The sequence below is a fragment of the Danio rerio genome, chromosome 18, assembly GCF_052040795.2.
Source record: "Danio rerio strain M-AB ecotype USA chromosome 18, GRCz13ab, whole genome shotgun sequence".
NCBI classification, from domain to species: Eukaryota; Metazoa; Chordata; class Actinopteri; order Cypriniformes; family Danionidae; genus Danio; species Danio rerio.
The window spans coordinates 7,291,470-7,315,000 of NC_141038.1; the positions used below are offsets into that span (position 1 = coordinate 7,291,470).

Sequence of the window (23,531 nt, forward strand, 5' to 3'; positions counted from 1 at the left end):
CTGAGTGCTCCAGTTTCTTCCACAGTCCAAGTACATGTGCTATTGTGAATTGGATCGACTAAAATTGACCGTAGTGTATGAGTGTGTGTGAATGTAAGAGTGTACGGGTGTTTCCCAGTACTGGGTTGCAGCTGGAAGAGCATCCGCTGTGTAAAACATATGTTGGAGTAGTTGGCGATTCATTCCTCTGTGTTGACACCTGATAAATAAGGGACAAAACCGAAGGAAAATGAATGAAGTATGCTAAGGGAAAGACCAGATTAGAGTACAGTAAGGAAATGTATTGAAGGTTGTGTAATAGGATAGAATAAAATAGAGAAATAGAATAGTATAAAGACAGCAGGTGTGTTTATTATGCTTGTCTGGATCTTGCATGCATGTGTGTTACATGTACAATCAGTCATGCACAAATTGTCATCTGAGATTCTATTTTGAACACGGGACAAGCAAACCTCTCGTGTTTATTTATTTATTATTTCATATTCCTTCAGAAACAAATGTATAATTTTGAAGCCATCTTGCCATTTTATTTCATTCTCCTTTCATTTGTGGTGGGAATACTTCAGGGCACTTTTGTTTATTGAAGCTAATGGCTGAATATTAGGAGCTTCCTTCTTTCAAAATGCATTGCGCTCCAAGCTATAGAGTGTGTGAAGTCAAGCTAAACTCAAATGAATATCATTAAATCGGTCTTAGCACTGTGAAACAACACCAACAAAAAACACTCTTGGAGAAAAAATGAAATAGCATTGCTTATTCATCAGCCATTATCTATCATGCTGATGTTTGCTGATGGTGGAGTCGAGAGGAAGCATGCAATATTAATACATAATCTAAAAAGCCAAAATATTATAAATCCACCTGGCACAAATAGAATACATTAAGGAAATGCGATGTAATTGTATTCAAATACCTAATAAGTGTGGAATTTCATCAGTCATTTCTCGGTTGTACTGATGATTTTTTTTTTCTGGTGGAGGGGAGAAATGTTAATTAATGCAATATTAACACATGATATAAAACACCAGAATCTATATCGCCTGGTCCAGAGTAGAATACAAACCAATACAATACAATACAATACAATACAATACAATACAATACAATACAATACAATATACAATACAAAACAATACTATACAATACAATAAAATATAATAGAATATTAGAAGTAATCTAAAATAATAAAACATCACAAATACACTTAGAATAGAATAGAATAGAATAAAATAGAATAGAATAGAATAGAAAAATAATAGAATATCAGAGGTAATCTAAAGTAACAAAATATCACAAATCCACTTCTGTGTAGAATAGAATAGAATAGAAAAGAAAATAATAGACTAGAATAAAATTGAATAGAATAGAAAAGAAAATAATGGAATAGAATAGAATAGAATAGAATAGAATAGAATAGAATAGAAAATTATTAATAATTAAAGGTAATCAAAAATAACAAAACATCACAAATCCACTTAGAATAGAATAGAATAGAATAGAATAGAATAGAATAGAATATTAGAGGTAATCTAAAGTAACAAAATATCACAAATCCACTTCTGTGTAGAAAAGAATAGAGGAGAATAAAACAGAAAATAATAGAATAGAATAGAATAGAATAGAATAGAATAGAATAGAATAGAATAGAATAGAATAGAATAGAACAGAATAGAATAGAGTAGATAATAATTAAAAATTAGGTAATATTAAATAGCAAAACATCACAAATCTCTTTCCAAACAGAATAGAATAGAATGAAATACAATACAATAAAATTAAATAGAATATAATATTAATATATCTAAAATAACATACAATACAACAGAGAAGAGTAGGTTACAATAGAATAGAATATTAGAGGTAATCAAAATAACAAAGTATCACAAATACACTTCAGAATAGAATAGAATAGAATAGAAAAATAAAATATAAAAAATATAATGTAATATAAAAATATAAAATAATATAATATAAAATACAAATATAAAAAATAGAATAGAACAGAATAGAAAATAATAGATTAAAAGTAATCTAAAATAACAAAATATTACAAATCCACTTCTGAATAGAAAAGAATAGAATAGAATAGAATAGAATAGAATAGAATAGAATAGAATAGAATAGAATAGTAGAGGTAATCTAAAATAACAAAACATCACAAATCCACTTCCAAATAAAATAGAATAGAGCAGAGGACAATAAAATACAATACAATAAAATACAATCGACGAATAGAATAGAATAGAATAGAATAGAATAGAATAGAATAGAATAGAATAGAATAGAATAAAAAAGAATCAAATAGAATATTATAGGTAATCAAAAATAACAAAATATCACAAATCCACTTCCAAATAGAATAGGTTAGAATAGAATAGAATATTAGAGGTAATATAAAACAACAAAGTATCACAAATACACTTCAGAATAGAATAGAATAGTTTAGAATAGAATAGAATAAAAAATAGTAGATTAGAGGTAATCTAAAATAGAAACTGAATAGAACTAGAAAAGAATAGAATAGAATAGAATAGAATAGAATAGAATAGAATAGAATAGAATAGAATAGATAATAATTAAATATTAGAGGTAATCTAAAATTTAAATATATCACAAATCCACTTCCAAATAGAATAGATTAGAGCAGAGGACAATAAAATACAATAGATAAGAATAGAGTAGAATAGAATCGAATAGAGTATTATAGGTAACCAAAATATCACAAATCCACTTCCGAATAGAATATTAGAGGTCATCTAAAATAACTAAATATCCCAAATCCACTTTCTTTTTTAGAATAGAAAAGAATATAATATAATAGAATAAAATAAAATAGAATAGAATAGAGTAGAATAGAATATAAGAGGCAATATAAAATAACAAAATATCAGAAGTCCACTTCCAAATATAATAGAATAGATTACAACAAAATAGAAAAGAGTAGAATAGAATATTAGAGGTAATCTAAAACAAAAAAAAATTCTTAAATCCACTTCCAAATAGAATAGAAAAGATTACAATAGAATAAAAGATTAGAGATAATCTAAAATAACAAAATATCAAATATCCACTTCTGAATAGAACAGAATAAAATACACTAAGGAAGCAATAGAACATAATAGAAAAGAAAAGAACACACTAATGAAATCTAATGTATGAAACTGTAATAAGAATATGAATAATAGGATACAATAGACACAAATGCACCAGAGGAATAGAATTGAATAGAAACAGTGCAGAATTTTATCAGCCATTTTTTAGAGGTTACCAGTTGTTTAGTGAAATTAAGAGGAAACATTTAATAATAATGACAATCTAAAGCACCAAAATATAAATCCATCCAGTCTGAAGAGAACAGAACAGAACGGAATAAAACAGAACGGAAAGAACCAGGAACAGAACAGAACAGAACAGAACAAAATTCTATGAAAATAAAGTTCATGTAGTTGTGCTCAGGCCTAACACACTGTTAACATGCATTCCAGAATTTTTGTAAGGTAAATGTATTCAGAAATGAACCTGATGTTCAATGTTGTCCTGCATTATGACATGACCTGTTTCAGAGAGTTTTGAGCAGTGTTTTGCTAATTCTTTTTTAATCGTCTCGCATGCAGCGTTTATGTCCTCATGCTAATTGAGAACCCACATGAAGTATTTGTTCTTTTAAAAATTAATTTGTCACACCACAGGATTATTTAAATGTAGCTGGTGGAGGCAGAGAGGTGATTAAAAATGGTGAGACAAATAAACATTTACTGCACCTAAAAATAAACAAGTTCTTAATGATTCGCCAAATACAATTCGTGATTGTGGAGAAGGAAAACAAATGTATATATATTTCCATCAATGCTACATTTAATCCTACAGAATTCTTTTTCATTTATACTTGTAATTCATTCAAAGCAACTTGCAATGTACACAATCTTTGCATTTTTTATTTTCCCAACAGGCCCTTTGCCAGGGGGCGTTAGATAGCTCGGAAGACCCACCGCTCACCAGTGGTGTAAAGTAACTAATTACAAATACTCAAACTGCTGAAAAATTAGTATTTTTCCAGAAATTGTAATTTACTAAGAATGTAATTTAAAAATGTGTACTTCTACTTTCCCTTGAATACATTTTTAGTGCTGTATGGCTACTTTTACTCCACTACTTTCCTTCAATCTGCAGTCACTACTTTATTTTTTCTTGTTTATGGGAATTAGGAAAATCAGTCCTGTAATTTCTGTCCAGTCAAATCACACATAGAAGGTAAATTGCATCATAATGAACTACTTCAAGACATTTGCACTTTACATTGCAGCAAACTGTTTGGAAGCATTAAAAGAGTCCAAGAAGATGCTTAAAACCTTTACACGCATTGACCCAGAGACTGTTTAGATCAGCGATGTCCAAACACAGTCCTGGAGGGCCGATGTTCTGCAGATTTTAACTCCAACTTGCCTCAACGCACCTGCACGGATGTTTCTAGAAAGCCTAGTAAGAGCTTGATTAGCTAGCCCCGGTGCGTCTAATTGGGATTGGAACTAAACTTTGCAGGACACCGGCCCTCCAGGACCGAGTTTAGGCACCCCTGGTTTAGATGCATGTCACTGATGAGAAGATGATGGATATTTACTCTATGATGACCGAAATGGCCTTAAACACCCAGCAGGCACAAGACGTCAACCTGCCATCAGATTGAAATTATACCCTATCGCTGTTGGGACACTGCATTTTGTTTGGAAATTAAAATCAGGTTTACATCAGAATTCAACGTCAGCCCGATGTCAATGTCCACCGTCCAACCTAAAACCAACCAAATATCAACGTCTAATGATGTTAAAGCTTGACGGTGTGTCAACGTTACCACTATGACGTCTATCAGACGTTGAATTTTGGTTGCCATACCTGATGAATAAATGTCACTATTTGACGTCAATAGGATGTTGGATTAAGATGTTGGCCCGACATTGCATTTTGGTCACTTTCTAACAACCTAAAATCAACATCATTATTGGACCTCAAAATAATGCTGTCCTTAGGCGCTGGCTAGACATTGAATTTTGGTCACCTGACATCACAACCTAAATCTAACCTTACGTCTTATGATATTGTGTACCTGCTGGGCAATAACTAAATGTACTAAAGAATGTTACGTTTACACACACATCCACAAATTACATGTGAATGCATCAACTTTTAACCGCATAATACTCACTACTCACTACTCATGAGTACTTTTAAAAGGGCTACTTTTTACTCCTACTTTGAGTAATATTTACAACAGGTACTTTTACTCATACTACATTTTAGGCAAGTAATGGTATTTTTACTTAAGTATGCTTTTTCAGTACTCTTTCCACCACTGCCGCTCACTTTGAGCTTATTTGTCCTATTGTGACTGCTATAAATTGTGAAAATAAGCCATTGAAAAAGGCTTTAATACCAAGCAGAATCCTTCGTTGGCTGTTGCTTCAGTGTGACTTCAGCTAATCGGTTTTGGCCAATGAAAAAAAAAAATTTTACAGGTAATGTTTATTCTAAATCTTGGACCTTATTCCTTAAACAGAAAAATGAGCAATGAAAGTGTGGAAAGCAACAAAGGTGGCCCATATTGAAATTGATTTGAGTACTATTTTGGCTTTTGTTGTTATCCATGGATTTTCAATGGATGGATGTACTTTTTTACAAGAGAGGCTAGAAAAAAAGTGAAGCTCTACATTATTATTACTATTATTATTATTATTATTATTATTATTATTATTATTATTATTATTATTATTATTATTATATTACTATTATTATTATTTATTATTATTATTTTATTTATTTATTTAATTAATTAATTAATTAATTTATTTATTTATTTTTCAAATAGCCAAATCGTGACTGTGTAAAGTTGAATGTGCTGGCCAGTTTGTTATTTGCCTAAATGATACACACTCAGAAATAAAGATAGGAGAGCTGTCTCTGGGGCTGTACCATTTCAAAAGGTACATATTTGTACCTGAAGAGTCCTTAGTTTTACCTCAAAGATACATATCAGTACCCAAATGCACCTAAAATTTACCTGAGATACCAATATGGACTCTTCAGATACAAATATGTACCTTTTAGAAAGGTACTGCACCAGTGGCAGCTCTTGTACCTTTATTTCTGAGAGAGTAATATACTTTAGTTTTTACAGTTTTTTCTCACTGCTTACACACAAAATCTTTTCGTCACACGATTTCTGAAACATCTCGCTCAAAATGCAAAACTACACCTCATATCTTCAAAACCATAAACTATTTCTCAGCATTTAACACACGCTCCTCATATGTGCAAACACTAATTTTTAACTGATCACTAGCCAATCACTGCTGTAGTCTACTATAGGCCAAATATGATGGGACACTGGGCTGTTCTACTCCAAAAGAAAACTGGTTTTCCTCGCATCCACAAGTTTCATACCGACTCCATTTTCACCTTCTCTAAATCCTAAATTCATCTGAAAAACTACAAGAGTTTTTCTGAGCCTATTGCTGTAAAGTGTATGATGACCAACCCTATGTCCACACGACGCTTCTGCAGGTAATGGACACAACTCCCCCACCCCACCCCAAGACTCTTTACCATATTTGAAGAATATACTTTTGCTTTACACATGTTGTTTTTTTATTTTTACATACAGTATGTTTATGATTTTATTTTTATTTTTTTTGCTATAAACAAATGTTAGGCATAATACATATGTTTACAGTGTACCTGTGACTCTTCTCAGCAGATTACTGTCACTGTATACTTTGTATACGTTGTATTGAAATGTAGATATAAGCCTAAAGAGCTTTAGATTTAGAACAACAGTGTTGACATGCTACAAAATGCTTTTGAAAGACGTGTTTGCTATTTGATGCAAATGCTTCATTCTGATGTGTGTTTATAGCATTGTGAACGCAGTGTTGCATTGTAAAGGAGATGTGAGGTATTTTGCATTTTGTGTGTGCACTGTGCAGTTTTAAGAATTTGTATTTTAAAAAATATCTCTTAAAAAATATAACTAATAATCATAAAAAAAGAATACTAATTCAGCTAAAAATAGTGCTTACAGATTGTCAATAAAATGCAGTATTTAATCTCAAAATTCAATAGAAAATAAGGCATATTATTGCATATAATAATATTTAAATTAAATAAAAATTTAATTTATAAAAATAAAAATCAATAAAAATCTCAATTTAGGACAATGAACCTACTACACTAAAACATGCTCTTCTTACTTAGATTTGTTTGTTTCGTTTCAAGCCCAAACATTTAAAAATCCTTAAGTTAAGAAGTATTTTTAGACAAAAAAAAAATGTTTTAATACATAAGATGCCATAGATTATCTGCCAAAGGAGTACCCTTGTTTTACCTTTTTATATAATATTATTTTACTGACCCCATTGGCAGATTATTTTGCTTGTTTTAAGGTAAAACTCACTTAATTCTTAGCATAGCATATTAAGTCTGAAAGCAAGGCAATGTTTTTTGCTTCTTAATTTAAGAATATTTAGCTATTTACTAGAAGCCAGACAAAGCTATTATCATATTATTTATGTTCATGATTACAAATCAAGCATTTCCTAATATTTATTTTTAACTCGTGACCAGCTATCAATGTCAATTACTCATTATTTTTTGCAAATTAAGCTTCAATCTTTTCGATTGCTCTCCGATTCTGACTTAAATCCATACAGAAGCAAATGCAATTCATGTCTAATTCTGATCTTTTAGTGAAAACCAATCAAGTCAACAATATCAATGAATTCTAGTGTCGAACATTGTTATTATTCATGCTGGCATGCGTAAAAAAGGAAAGAAAGGAAAACAATATTACTTGTATCACAAGGAAAGCCCCCGAAAATAAACTTAAGAGGGTCTTGCGCCTCCACACTTCATCTGAAAAACACAGGCAGAAAGACACAAAAATGATAGTGTCCCTGGAGGGCAAATTACATGGTGTGTGTGTGTGCGTGTGTGTGTGTTAGATGCTGCAAAATGAAATTCTGCCTATAGGGAGTCAGACACGCGCTCCCAGTGAATAGAGGAGAACAAAGGATGGCGCTTTCCTTGATTCCTCTTGTTCTGTCTACTGTTCTCACTCCGTTCATATCAGGTTTTTTGTTGTTGTTATTGTTTCTTCTTCTGTGTATTATCCATTTGTCCTGCATTTCTAGCATTTCTTTCCCTCTTGAAAAAAATGCAACTGAGAAATGAGCACATAAACACGTATTGCTATAGCAGAAAGTCACAAATAATGTGTGACATTTTCTCTCTCTCTCTCTCTCTCTGTGTGTGTGTGTGTGTGTGTTGTCGTCTCTGGCCCTGCGCTGCGGTGATTCAGACGCTATTCTGCGGACGCCGCTCTCTCTGTCAAACAGTGACCTCCAGAGGACACTTGAAGAACTGCAGTCTGCGCTTTTGCTGCAAACTCGTTATTTGAGGCATTGTAGGCGTTAAACTAATGCTCTGTGACTATTGTGAGGATAAATGCGCAGAATGATTTGTGTGTGTCATAAAAGGCAATGTGTGGATGTTTTTTTCTTCCCATCTGTCCGGTAGAAAGGTTGTATTTGGTCACATGACTAGCTCCAGAATGAAAAATGTATGAATCTTAAAAAAGTCTGTATTACACAAAAATAAATAAAGGAATAAAAATGAGATATTTATGTATTTATAATTATATTTAATTAGACTTGGCATTTTAAATCAGGGATTCTTTTTATGAATAAGCATGAGAGCAGATATATTTTTATTAAATATATGTTAAACATGCTGTAATCATCAAATAACGACTACAGTAATAAGTAAATGACTAAAAGTATAATAAAAGCATGAGTAGCCTACTATTTTAGTATTACAAGTTGGTTTATTAGTTTTATATAGTTATGTATAGAATATATAATATTCATCATTCAGTTTCCTTGGGCTTAGTGCCTTGTTTATCAGGAGTCGCCACAGCGGAATGAATCGCCGACTATGTGTGTGTGTGTGTGTGTGTGAATATATATATATATATATATATACAAGCAGTCAACTAAGCAGTTCTGTTTTTTTTTTTTTGCAAAATTATTTCATTTTCAATAAAATTATATTTTAATTAATGAAAAATTATATTCATTGCAATTAATTACAACTAAATCAAATTTTATAATAACAATATTTAAAATAAAAACAATAATACATATTTAAATAATAATAGTAAAACGTGTTATTATTATTATTGTTATTATTATTATTATTATTAGCAGTCTACTTGGCAGTTCTGTTTAAATTTAATTAAATCTAGTAATATACTGAATACAATCATTTAAATAAAATCAATAATTTGTATTTTAAAAATAATAAAAATAATAATTACATTAATAATAATGCTTATTATTATTATTAATATTATTAGCAGTCTACTAAGCAGCTCTGGTTTTATTCAAAATATTATTTAATATTTGGAGGAATATTTTGAATAATAATAGTAATTATAATAACAATAGAAATAATAATAATACATTATATGTTTTGTTATTTTTTGCATGTCAAAATAAGTTCTGTTCTGTTTTTATTATGATTGCATATGCAGACTGCAACTCATTATTATTACTATTAGTATTATTGTTGTTGTTGTTATTGGTATTAATTGTATTATTATTATTATTGTTGTTGTTGTTGTTGTTGTTGTTGTTGTTGTTGTTGTTATTATTATTATTATTGTTATTATTATTATTATTATCATTATTATTATTATTTGTTGTAGTGTTTGCAGTCTAAATAAGCAGTTCTGTTATATTTTTTGTTAGATTTTTTATTTAAAAGCATGTCAAAATACAACCAAATATAATAAATGCAACATCTATGAATTGGTATTGTTAATATCAGTAATTATAATAATAATAATAATTGCTGTTGTTAAAAGTATTTTGCAATTTTTACAGCCGTAAAAATTATATATATAATTTTCCTGTCAGCTTAGTCCCTTTATTAATACAGGGTCGCCACAGCGGAATGAACCACCAACTTATCCCGCAAGTTTTTACGCAGCGGATGCCTTTCCAGCCGCAACCCATCTCTGAGAAACATCCACACACACACATTCACACACACTCATACACTACGGACAATTTAGCCTACCCAATTCACCTGTACCACATGTCTTTGGACATATAATATTATAATAAAAATAATAATAAAAAAAAAAAAAATATATATATATATATATATATATATATATATATATACATATTTTTTTTTTTTTATAACTATCATACTATATATACTCTATATATTATATAATATATAGACTATATATATTAGTCTGTTGTAGTGGATATGGTCTACTTAAGCAGTTTTGTTATTGTTAGTATTATTATTATGTTGCAGTCTATATGCAAGCGTTTGGATGCAGAATCCTGTTTTCTCTCCTGCAGTTCTATCACTTTGATGCCTCATCTAATATAACTCTCTCTCTCTCTCTGTCACCTTCTCTCTCTTTTCCCCTTCGCGCGTCCTTCCTGAAAGGCAGCAGTAATGTGATTTCAGTAATGTAATTTGTCTGCGTGTGTGAGTCTGTGTGTGTGTGTGTGTCAGTGTGCGGACAGTGAGGAGGAACCTGATCCCGCCTGGATGATTTATGATGTTCGTTCCAGCGTTTTTCTAAAACACGTTTCTCTTCATTTATTTTTAATCTTCAGAGCGATTAGTTCTCGCTGTCACCTGCTGTACGGCGTCTGAGAGCAGCGTTAATGAGAGTCTGAGAGAGGCTTTAAGAGAGACTGATGCTCACACATAAACTAACAGCACAACCAAAACATGCACAACTCCAATAAACAGCAAACGCTGCATGTGCACATTATAGATTCTGTCCTGGATTTTGGGTTTGAGGGATTTGTGACGTCAGACGGCTGTGAATGTGCAGAAATCAGAGGTCGGATGCACTGAAATCACAACAGCAACACACACACTCCATATATACGACTCCATTTATACGCCTTGATAGCTTGATTTCCATTACGCATCTTTTTATTCCGGTTGCATTTTTCCATTTGCTCTGCTTTTACTGCAGAACCACTCCAAAGCATTTTTATCTGCATAAATTAGTACATTTTCTGAACCCAAATGTGGTGTTTTATTTAACCTCATGGAAAAATAAACTTCATAGATCGTGTGAAAGCAGCTTTGTAGTGATACACAGAAGGAGATAATGCTTCAGATATCCATCAGTGATTAACTAAATTAGATTTTTGCTATATAATGCACAGTAGTGCTGTAACAACGGGGAGTGACACCAACAACAGAAGGTAGGATCCAAATGCAGGTTTAATCGTAGTCAGGCAAGCAATGGTCAATACAGGTGTAAACAGGTATATTGAGATAGTCCAGAACCGTAGTCGAATAACAGGCAAGGAGGTCAGAAGGCAGGCATCAAACAAGGACAAAAGGATAAACTAGGCTAAGGTCAAAACACGGCGAAACAAGACAAGGAAACCGCGTTGTAGTGTTACTATTACAGTTAACAAGACTCGGCAAACTGGAAGCGTGAATGTGTGGCTTAAGTATGGTGTGATATCAGTCTGTGACAAGGTTCAGCTGGTGATTGCAATCAGGATAGATGAATGACCAGGGGTGCGTGTTTGGAAGAAGGGCATGTATGAAAATGTAGTCCTGGGATATGCAGAAGTGTAGTTCAAGTATAGTGGAAACCAGCGATTTCCTTGAGAATGATCGCTGGTTATCGTAACAAGTGATATTATTCAGCTCAATTGATTCAAGTTTTCACATACAGTAGTGTTAGTCCAGTCCAATTGATAATACACACAGGTGAGGCACGCTATAAGGAACTCTAAATACAATTACATTTCTCTAAATAAATAAAATAAATGAATAAATAATATTTTATGGGCGACACGGTGGCTCAGTGGTCGCCTCACAGCAAGAAGGTTTGCTGGTTTGAGTCCTGGCTAGGCCAGTTGGCATTTCTGTGTGGATTTCTGTTTGCATGTTCTCCCCATGTTGGCCTGGGTTTTCCTCCGGGTGCTCCGGTTTCCCTCACAGTCCAAACATGCACTATAGGGAATTGAATAAACTAAATTGGTGGTAGTGTATGTGTGTGCATGTGAGGGTTTATGGGTGTTTCTCAGTGCTGGGTTGCAGCTGGAAGGGCATCCGCTGCATCAAACATATGCTGGATAAGTTGGCGGATAAGTCCGCTGTGGCGACCCCTGATAGATAAGGGACTAAACCGAAGGAAGATGAAGGAATTTACTGTAAAAATATTGACATTTCTGTATGAAATTAATGATAAAGAATACTGCAGAATTGATATGAGTCAATGGCATATGTCTAGCAAAGTTTTTTTCCCCCCAAAGTTTAAGTTAATATCATAAAAACTGAGAATCGTTTGAGATATTGTTGTGACATTGCAAAAATTAATCATAAATAATTTAATTCAATCATGTATTGATTAATTAGGACATAAGATTGGTGTTTAAATGATATTCATCACATTTTCTAAATTGTAAAGAAAATATTTAATTTGAAATGAAATAAATATTAATATTTAAATATTCAGTTGAAGTCAGAATTAGCTTAAAGGGGTTAATAATTAAAAAAAGCTTAAAGGGGTTAATAATTTTGACCTTAAAATGATGTTTAAAAAAATAAAAACTGCTTTTATTGTAGCCAAAATAAAACAAATAATACTTTCTCCAGAAGAAAAAATATTATCAGACACACTGTGAAAATTAGCTTGCTCTGTTAAACATCATTTGGGAAATATTTGAAAAAGAAAAAAAAAAACTATTCAAAGTTATGTTTACAATCATGCACTGCGTTATTTAAAATAAATATAAATTAATGAAATAAATATATATATATAATTCTGGAATAAGTTAACGTTTACTGTAAAGAAAATGCACTACAGAATGTTGATAAATAAATATAATAATAAATAATGATAAATAAATATAAATAAATACTTTACAATCATGTGCTGAAGTAATAATTAGGATTAATATATAAATACATATACACACACACACACACACACACACACACACACACACACACACACACACACACACACACACACACACACACATATGTGTATATATATATATATATATATATATATATATATATATATATATATATATATTTTTTTTTTTTTTAGGCGTCACAATGGTGCAGTGGGTAGCACAATTGCCTAACAGCAAGAAGGTTGCTGGATCGAGCTCTGGCTGGGCCAGTTGGACCAGCTCTTATGGGATTACACTGGCAATCCTAATGTATTCTAATTAACATTTGACCATTAAATACAGTCAATCAAATCATGGCAGTGTTTTTTTATGGCTGATACAGTAAGATCCAACATTATAAAAAGCTGTTTTTATGTGGTTTTATGTGGCGTTCAGATATGCAGATATACAGTTGAAGTCAGAATTATTAGCCCGTATGTACCAAAATCTCTGAGGAATATTTCCAGTACCTTGTTCAATCCATGCCACAAAGGGTTAAGGCAGTTCTGAAGGATGTCCAACCCCGTACGAGTAAGGTGTACCCAATAAATTGACCGATGAGTGTATATACATACAGAAAAAAACCCCACACACAATTGCATTTTTATAAATACATTCACAAATAAGACATAAAACAAAATATAAGTATAAAAAATAAGAGAAAAAAATATATAATTATTATTCAAATTTAACTAAATTAACTCATTTAGATGGTTTGTAATGATGCTCTCTCTCTCTCTCTCTCTCTCCCTCTCTCTCTCTCTCTCCCTCTCTCTCTCTCTCTCTCTCTCTCTCCCTCTCTCTCTCTCTCTCCCTCTCTCTCTCTCTCTCTCTCTCTCTCTCTCTCTCCCTCTCTCTCTCTCTCTCTCCTGTAATCGGCCTTCAGTGAGCTTTAAATAAAGACCTGATCAGATCATTGGATGAGGTCAGTGGGACGAGGGGGAGGGAGGGGGGGGGGGGGTATTTCTCCTCGTATTGATCTGCTGTCTGTTAGACTTGTTCTACCGTCTAAACATTATTGATTACACTGTCCTCAAACACAAGCTCCCTGTTCAATTTTCATTTTAAAGCTATTTGTTCCTCTTTAGAAAGGCTTTAGTCTACTTGTAAGTCAATACACATGAAAGAAAAAGATAGTAACACATTGTTTTACAGCATGTGCTGAGTGTGTGTGTGTGTGTGTGTGTGTGTGTGTGTTTGTTTGAACTTCAAAGAGACTAAATAGATACGCTTTAAAGGCACACTTCAGATACTACAGAATTTAATTTTGATTATTATTATTATTATTTTTACATTTTTAAATGTGAAAAATATCCATTTATTATTATTTGTTTTTATGATTATAGGCATTATTACAGTAGGATACATCAAACCAACACCCCCTGTTGGTATCACATATTGGTACTTTGCTGTCTTTGCAAAACACCTTGAATATCAAGCTTCACAATTAAGTTAAATTAAATAAAAAATAAAACAAAACAAAACAAAACAAAATAAAATAAAATAAAACAAAAATAAAATAAAAAATAAAATAAAATAAAATAAAATTAAATTAAATTAAAAAATGGAAAAAGAAAAAAGAAAATAAAACACAATAAAGTAAAATTATTTAAAATAAATTAAATTATAATTAATTAAAAGAAATTTAATTAAATTAAACATCGAGTTGTATTGTAAATTTTCTATTGCATTTATTAGTAATTATAATTTATGAGAATAGTTAAAAATATAAAAAAATTATATTCTTAGTAATTATAACAATTTTATTTTAAAATTTGTAATTTAATTTAATTTAATTTAATTTTATTATTTATGACTGAAGTTAAAGGACTATTTTAAATGTGTATAATGTGATGTGAACAAATGTATCAAATAAATTGAGTATATACTGACAGCACACAAAAAATAATAAAAAAAATTACTTCCTATGTGAATTTAAGTTTGCATGTCATGATATCTTTGTGGTCTTGGTCCTCAAATGTATTTAAAATGCAATATTTGTATTTCCTGATTAATTGGTTCTTACATGTTTGGGTTAGCACGTGGCACGTGCCTCACTGTAGGATTGCCTGATGCTCGATCATGAATGGTCACACCGCTCATTTAGCCCCGCCTCTGCCCCTCACTGGAGCAGCTGTTGCATAGTCTTCATGTTAACGATTTAAAAGTTGATCTATTTATTAAAAGTAGTCAGGTCAAAATTTTAATTATTTTTACATGTATCGATGACTATGCATACCAATTTGATCTCAAGAACGTTTAAGCGGTAGAAAGATTGGATTATGAAACCGCCGGAGCAGCAGCTTGTGTAACCTGACAAATCGTCATTCCTCCGTTCATTCGTTTTGTAAGTCGGCTCGCATGTATACTTGCTTTCATATTTGTTTGTATGTATGTATGTATGTATGTATGTATGTATGTATGTATGTATGTATGTATGTATGTATGTATGTATGTATGTATGTATTTGCGTGTGTATGTGTGTGTGTTTGTACCATGGTGTATACATACGCATGTGTATACGTTTGTATGTATACATATAGGTATGTATGTATGTATGGATGGATGGATGGACTTATTTATTTATACGTGTATTTGCATGTTTGTTTGGTTTGCGTGTGTGTGTTTGTGTGTGTATATGTATATTTGTTTGTCTGTTTTATGTATGTATATGTATATGCATATATATATATATATATATATATATATATATATATATATATATATATATATATATATATCTGTGTGTGTGTATATATGTGTATATATATGTGTGTATGTGTATGTGTGTATATATATATATATATATATATATATATATATATATATATATATATATATATATATATATATATATATATATATGTATGTATGTATTTATGTATGTATTTATATATGTATGTATTTATATATGTATATTTGCATGTTTGTATGTATGTATGTTTACATTGAAAAAATTAATCATTGAATTTGCTTATTTTTAAGGTAAGTGGTTGCAAAAATTAGTATGGGATGTATTTAAACAAACAACAATTAAATATAGTAATGTTCAACGTTATTTGTTTGTTTAAATTCAGCCCATATAAATAGTTAGCAACCACTTACCTTAAAAATAAGTAAATCCAATGAATCATTTTCTTCAGTGTAACACTTTAATGCATTAGTTTTGTAAATCAGCTCACTTGTAAACTGGATTTACAACTTTTTGTTTATTAAGCAAACTCTTACTAGTGATTTTAATATGTTGTATCTGTCTGCGACTGTTTTATATCATTTGCATCTTAGCCTACTTCGTGACTGATTTGGTGACCGAGAATGTCGGCAGGTGAAGAAACGAAGCCTGTGTCTGAGGTGCGAGAGCTACTGAGAGAGCTGATATTGGGACGTGAGGATCCGCAAGGGTTTTTCTGTATGTGTGTGTCTCTGCTGGGAGACGCAGACACCCGGAGACTCTTTCTGGACCTGATCAAACCCCTTTCATCAGAGTATGAACATCTACACAGTCAGCTGACCTCAGTCTTTCTAGAGTACTTCTCTAAGGTACTTTGTCCTATCTTTCTGTCTGTCTGTCTGTCTGTCTGCCCGCCCGCCCGTCTATGCTGCATTAATAATCGGAAATAATACAAATATATACATTTTTTTATATTCTGGAATCTAAATTTGTTTACTGTAAAGAAATTGCACTGTACAAATGTTATTTTATTTTATTTTAACTAAAATATATATATAAATATATACATTTATAAGTATAAAAAACATTTCAGCAAGTTAAATTTACAATCATGCACTGCATTTATAATAATAATAATAATAAAGAAATTTATTTAAATTGCTGTAAAATCAATGCCATGTTTCACCAAGTCAAAATGTTCTGTAATATCACTTTCAGTCTCTATTCGTCTGTCTTTCGTATGTCTTGTCTATTTTTCAGATTTTCTGTCTAATTTGTGATTGGTTGATATTTGATAGAAATAAAACAGCAATGATAATGCAAAATAACTAATTGAAAAGGAAAATAATATCTAAACAGATCTATGTAAAGTAGTTAAAATGTTATATTTAACATAAAAGATAGTTCGTTTTATAAAAAGTAACAAGATTTTCCATCCATCCATCCATGTCTGCCTGTCTTTCTATCTATGAATTATTAAAAAGCATTGTTGTACGTTTTAAATAGAAACCTAAATAAAATATATCTGTATCAGAGTGGCTAACATGATATTTAGGTAGGTTTTTGGTCACAACTTTTTTAGTTTTAAGAAATACTTTTACAATTATAAATAAATGTCACTATTTTGTGCTTTTGTAGTTTTAATTAATACTGAAAATGTAATTATGGTTTTCAATGTTGGTAATAAGAGATGTTTCTTGAGCATCAAATCATAATATTAAAATATTAAAAATATATTAAAAACTAAAATAATTTCAGAAGGGTCATGGGACACTGAAGACTACAGTAAATGATGCCGACAATAAAGCTTTGCATTTTAGGAATGAAATCCATTTTAAAATTATACTCAAAAAGTAGTAGTATTTGGTTATTATATTTTTAATCAAATAATTGTTGTCTTCGTGAGAAGAAAATAGTTTAACCCTTTTAAGCAGGGGTGTCCAAACAGGGTCCAGGAGGGCTGATGTCCTGGCAAGTTTAGCTCCAACCCTAATCTAACACACCTGAATCAGCTAATCAAGCTCTTACTAGATATACTAGAAACTTCCTGGCAGATGTGTTGAAGCAAGTTGGAGCTAAACTCAGCAGGACACTGGCCCTGGTTGTTTCTAGATCGGATACGTTTTCGGCTGGAAGTTAACAAGATTTATTTATATTATTTATTAAATTTCCCATTTATTGTATTTTGTTAATGTCTACTACCCCCACCCTAACCATCCCAGCACTGTAAAAACAGTAGTTGTACCGAGTATTATTTATGCTATCTATTAAATTACCCAATAAATTGTTTTTTTTTAACGCTTACTCCCACCCCACCCCAACCCTTAACCCAACCATCACAGTACTGTAAAAATATGAATTATTGTTATACAGTGTAATAAAAATGCTGCTTTATTATTGTGCATATCACACTTCCGGCCAGTCGCATATCCAACTTAGGGTGCTTTCACACCTGTGAATCGATTCAGTTGTTCCGAAACAGAGATTAAAATTGTTACATTGTTGCTCTTTGCTCTTGGAGCGGTTCGCTTTCACACTGCAAAATTTCTAATCGGACCAAAAGAGCTAAAACAAGTCACGTGCGAGTAAACTCTCCTTACATTGGTCAGAGTGTCAGGGTTTATTTTGCAGCGTCCCGCTCAGCTGTCAGGAGAGGTGGTGGTTTGGTGGTGATTGACAGGGTGCACGCGCGCGACGTGTCTGAGGAGAGACACGGTGGGAAGGGGTGAGAAGGGTGCGCGACGAGGCCTATTTGAGGACTGGGAGAGAGACGTGAGATTACCGGGAGATCATCACTCGTTTGCGGGCATCCAGAGACTCGTGAAACTTCCCGCCATACTCATAATTCTCTCTTCATAAAGCCGTAAGCCTATTACATATCCATAAAACACTGTGATAAAACCGCGCTCGGATCGGATCGCTTTCTCACTGCAATCGAACCGCTCCAGGGTTCGTTTCAATCGAGCCGAGACCACCTCATTCAAGCGATCTCGGAGCGATTACTTTGGCGCGGAACAGAGCGCGATTGCCCTGTTCACATATGCCCATCGAACCGCACTAACTGGGCAAACGAGATACGTTCCGAAACAAAAGTGTAGGTGTGAAAGCACCCTTAGACTTTACCACTGGCCCTCCAGGACTGAGTTTGGACACCCCCTGCTTTAAAGGATGCTCACTAGAAAAACCCTAAAATGTTACTGTGGGTTATTACATGACTTAAATGGTATCGTAATCAATGTCAATGAAGTTACCGCATATGGTTCTTCACCCGATAAAAGAAAATTGTTTTTAAACATTTTAATAACTTATTAATTTTTTAAAAAGTGATTAAAAATAATTAAAAGCTTGGACAAGAGTGTGTAAATAAAATTTGTCAAAGGTAAGATCAGTAGTTTGACATACAGTTAAAGTCAAAATTATCACCTCCTGTGAATTTCTTTTTCCTTTTCAAATATTTCCCAAATGATGTTTAACAGAGCAAGAAATTATTCACAGTATTTCCTATAATATTTTGCCTCCTAAAGAAAGTCTTATTTGTTTTATTTTGGCTAGAATAAAAGCAGTTTTTTATTGTTATTTTTTTTTACATTTAAGGGTCAATATTATTAGCCCTCTTAAGCAATATTTTCTTTTGATTGCCTACAGAACAAACCATTGCTTTACAATTAATGGAATATACAAATAATGCCTTACCCTAACTTGCCTAGTTAACCTAATTAACCCAGGCAAGGCTTTAAATGTGACTTTAAGCTGAATACTAGTCTCTTGAAAAATATCCAGTAAAATATTATGTGCTGTCATCCTGGCAAAGATAAAAGAAATCAGTTATTAAAACTATTATGTTGAGAAAAATCTAAACAGAAATCTTCAACTGTATGTCTGTATAAGCTAATGCTAAATGTTGTTTTTCCAGGATGAATCAGAGGAATTGGAGCTGGCTCTAACGCTCTCTCTATATGAAACCAAAATAATTGACCCAGAAGACAAACTGCACAATTCTGATCATCAGCATCATGTTCCTCGGTCTTACAAAACCTACGCTGACGTACGTACAGAAAGCTCAGGTGCTGATGGATCTGTGGTACCAGAGAACCAGCCTACTGCGAAATGTACACTAGATACTGAAGTACATAAAACCAGAAATGCAATAACGCACATAAATGGAGACAAGATCACAAAATCACAAAAGCGTCGCCTGCGTAAGAAGCAGCATTTGCTGAAGAACCCATCAGGACCACGACCGGTTGTGCTGTGGTTCAGAAGGGATCTCCGCATGTGGGACAACCCTGCTCTGATTGGCTGCCTGGAGCTCGGTGCACCTGTCATACCGGTCTTTCTGTGGAATGCAATGGAGGAGGAGGGTCCTGGGGTTACTATGTCAACTGGTGGGGCTTCTAAATACTGGCTGCATCAGGCACTAGTGAGTCTGAAGCGCTCTCTGGAGGAGCGTGGAAGTCATTTGGTGACCCTGAAGGCAGAGCCCTCATCTTTGACTGCGCTGCAAGGGTTAATAGATGAAACGGGAGCAGCTTCAGTTGTAGCAACGGCACTGTATGAGCCCTGGCTGAAGGAGAGAGATGATGCATTGTGGGAAACATTGGAGAAACGAGGTGTTACGTGCCATATATACCACTCGTATTGCCTTAGAGATCCCTACACGGTCAGCACAAGAGGCGTTGGACTACGAGGTGAGTAAGTGGTGATATAGTGGAATTTTTGGGATTTTTTTTTTTCATTGTTGAAATTATTTGTTCCTTTTTTGTGTTTGAGATGTATTATATATGCGGCCACCAGAGTTTTTACAGCTGATTAATCATAATGAGGAAAAACTTTGCTTAATATCACAGGATTTTTTAAATGCTGGTTTAAATATCTGAATAATTTTTTTTAAATGAAATATGCACATGTCTGTCTGTATTATTACGTTTAGTCTGTCTATCTGTCTATCTATATTATCACTTTCGATCGGTCGATCTGTCTATCTATATAATCACTTTCGGTCTATATTATTTGCATATATTTCCTTCTGAATTGCTACCAAAATCAAGAAAATATTGGTTAAACCTGTAAAGTAATAATATAATTAATTAATTAATTAATTAATTAATTAATTAATTTATTTATTTATTTATTTATTTATTTATTTATTTATTTATTTATTTATTTATTTATTTATTTATTTATGAATGAATGAATGAATGAATAAATGAATTAAATAAATAAATTTATTTATTTATTTATTTATTTATTTATGAATGAATGAATTAAATAAATAAATAAATAAATAAATAAATAAATAAATAAATAAATAAATAAATAAATAAATAAATAAATAAATAAATAAATAAATAAATTTATTTATTTATTTATTTCTATTTTATGTCAGAAAGTTGATATATGAAAAAATCTTTTTCTAAAAAATCAATCGCATAGATAGTTTGCCGTATGTTCAGTATATGTTATTGGAGAATTATGGTTATGAAAAAAAAATGTTCAGTTTGAGAAAAAAGGCCTGTAAATGTGGAAACACTTCAGAATAATACTTTTATTTCACATTAGTTAAAACAAACTACCATTGAGCAATGAATTTTTACAGTTTTATTAATCTATGTTAATATTATTCATCCCAGGAGGTACCTTTTTTTGCAGTTTTTGTTTTCGCTAATCCACTGAAGGTTGTGTACGCTTTTTGAGATCTCAAAATTCTCTCGCAAGTCCCATTTGCACCTGCTGTTCTTGCAAAAATCCACCAGAGGCCGCTGTCGACTGACTGACTGACTGATTAACTGACCCACCCTCCTCCTTTCCTAAACCCAACCAATAGTGTTTTCAAAAGCACTGATTGACCAGTGACCACCCACTCTCCTAAACCCAACCGACAGTGTTTTCAAAAGCAATCCAGAAAAAGAAAAGCCCTCGTAGCAGCCTGATATTTACCACGTTTTTCAGATTTTACCACATTTTTTAAAAATGAAATTTGCACATGTCTGTCTGTATTATCACATTTAGTCTGTCTATCTGTCTATCTATATTATCGATCTCGATTGGTCTATCTTTCTGTATATCTATATAATCACTTTCGGTCTATATTATCACTTTCGGTCTGTCTGTCTATCCTATCACTTTCCATCCATCCATCCACCGCAGATTTGCATATATTTCCTACTGAATTGCTACCAAAATCAAAAGAATATTGGTTAAAGCTGTAAAGTTATTTATTTATGTATTTATTTATTTATGTCAGAAGGTGAAAAAATCTTTTTCTAAAAAATCAATCGCATAGATAGTTTGCCGTATGTTCAGCAAAAAAAAAAAGTTTTTTTGCAGTTTTTTTTTTTCGCTAATCCACCGAAGGCTGTGTACGCTTTTTGAGATCTCAATTCTCTCGCAATTCCCATTTGCACCTACTGTTCTTGCATTAATCCGCCAGAGGCCGCTGTCAACTGACTGACTGATTAACTGACCCACCCTCCTCCTTCCCTAAACCCAATCAATAGTGTTTTCAAAAGCACCGATTGACCAGTGCCCACCCACTCTCCTAAACCCAACCAACAGTGTTTTCAAAAGCAATCCAGAAAAAGAAAAGCCCTCGTAGCAGCCTGATATTTACCACGTTTTTCAGATTTTACCACATTCTCTCCCTGTTATATACTTGTTTATTTTATTTTTTGGCTTGTTTTAGTTTTACCTCCTTTCTGGAACCGTTCTTCATCAAACTCAAACCCCGTTATCACAATCAACTCCGCTCTGCAAGGCCACAGACAAACTGATAACAGTGAAAAAGCCGTGAATACAGAGTTATGCGGTCAGCTGGTAAGCGCAAAAAGAAATGGCATCATCCCGCCTCATAGTTTGCGTTTGTTTTAAAGATGAAATGCAGCCATACATTCCTCTGGCTACACATACATTTTCAGTATGTGCATATTTTATCTGTGTGTCTTGCTATAAATCATGTTGCGAGGTTTGCTGTTTTTTAAGCAAATTAAGACATTTGATCAAGATTTTTGCTTGACATGATAAAAGTGGTAAAAAAATCGTATAAACTCATTTGGTGCATTAAACATTCGGCTTCAATTAAACATCCGCCAAAGCACATGAAAAAGCCACTAAGAATACTTTAGCAGTTATAAAGCAATTTATTTTTAATGTTTCTATGTGTACTTGCAGGTATCGGCTCCGTGTCTCACTTCATGAGCTGTTGTCAGCAGAACCCTGCTGGTGGACTGGGGTCTCCACTGGATGCCCCCACTACCCTGCCCTCTCCCTCAGCATGGCCACAGGGATGCCCGCTTGCTGATCTGGGACTGGCACGCATGCCACGCAGAAAAGATGGCACAGAGGTAAAATAACTCATTCTGTCATTTCACTCGGCGACTGTCTTTGAAACTCCTCTTGGGCATTCTGTTTGAAAGGGGAAACATCAAATTCTTCAAATTGTTTGCCAAGCTTAAAATTAAATTTCATATTAGGAATCATAAACAAAACTAAACAACAACCGTCTCTTTAGTTTCATTTCTAAACGTTCAGATCACACAAAATGTGTAGAAACTCACGTCTGGTCCGAGTCCCTCCCCCGGTGAATCATCAGTCTTTATCGATGGACGATTCATTTGCCATATTGATTGTTACATTTTTCCCCATTCAAAACTATATGAGTGATATGTCTCGTGTATATCCATTGTCTTTAATTAAAGTTTGAGCATGAAAATTCTGTTGTAGAGCTATGGGAAAAGGGGCAGGATAAATCAAAATGATTAGACCTTGAGCGAGTGGATGCTACATTATCAATTTCTGTACGGAGAGGTCTCATTTTGATCTTCTAGTCGTCTCAGGTAATCATGTGATTCAGT

General features: G+C 32.6%; 1 protein-coding gene across 3 annotated transcripts in view; it reads left to right on the forward strand.

Moving 5' to 3' along the window:
* Positions 1–15,115: 15,115 nt before the first annotated feature.
* The window catches only part of si:ch1073-390k14.1, a 24,313-nt gene continuing 15,897 nt past the window's right edge, over positions 15,116–23,531 (forward strand). For all 3 annotated transcript variants that reach the window (XM_087292857.1, XM_087292858.1, XM_087292859.1), the window contains exons 1-4: positions 15,116–15,357; positions 16,296–16,550; positions 19,595–20,369; positions 22,849–23,021. In XM_087292857.1, the coding sequence (XP_087148983.1) occupies positions 16,326–16,550; positions 19,595–20,369; positions 22,849–23,021 (1,173 nt within the window). In that variant the 5' untranslated portion in view covers positions 15,116–15,357; positions 16,296–16,325. The remainder of the gene's footprint in view (positions 15,358–16,295; positions 16,551–19,594; positions 20,370–22,848; positions 23,022–23,531) is intronic.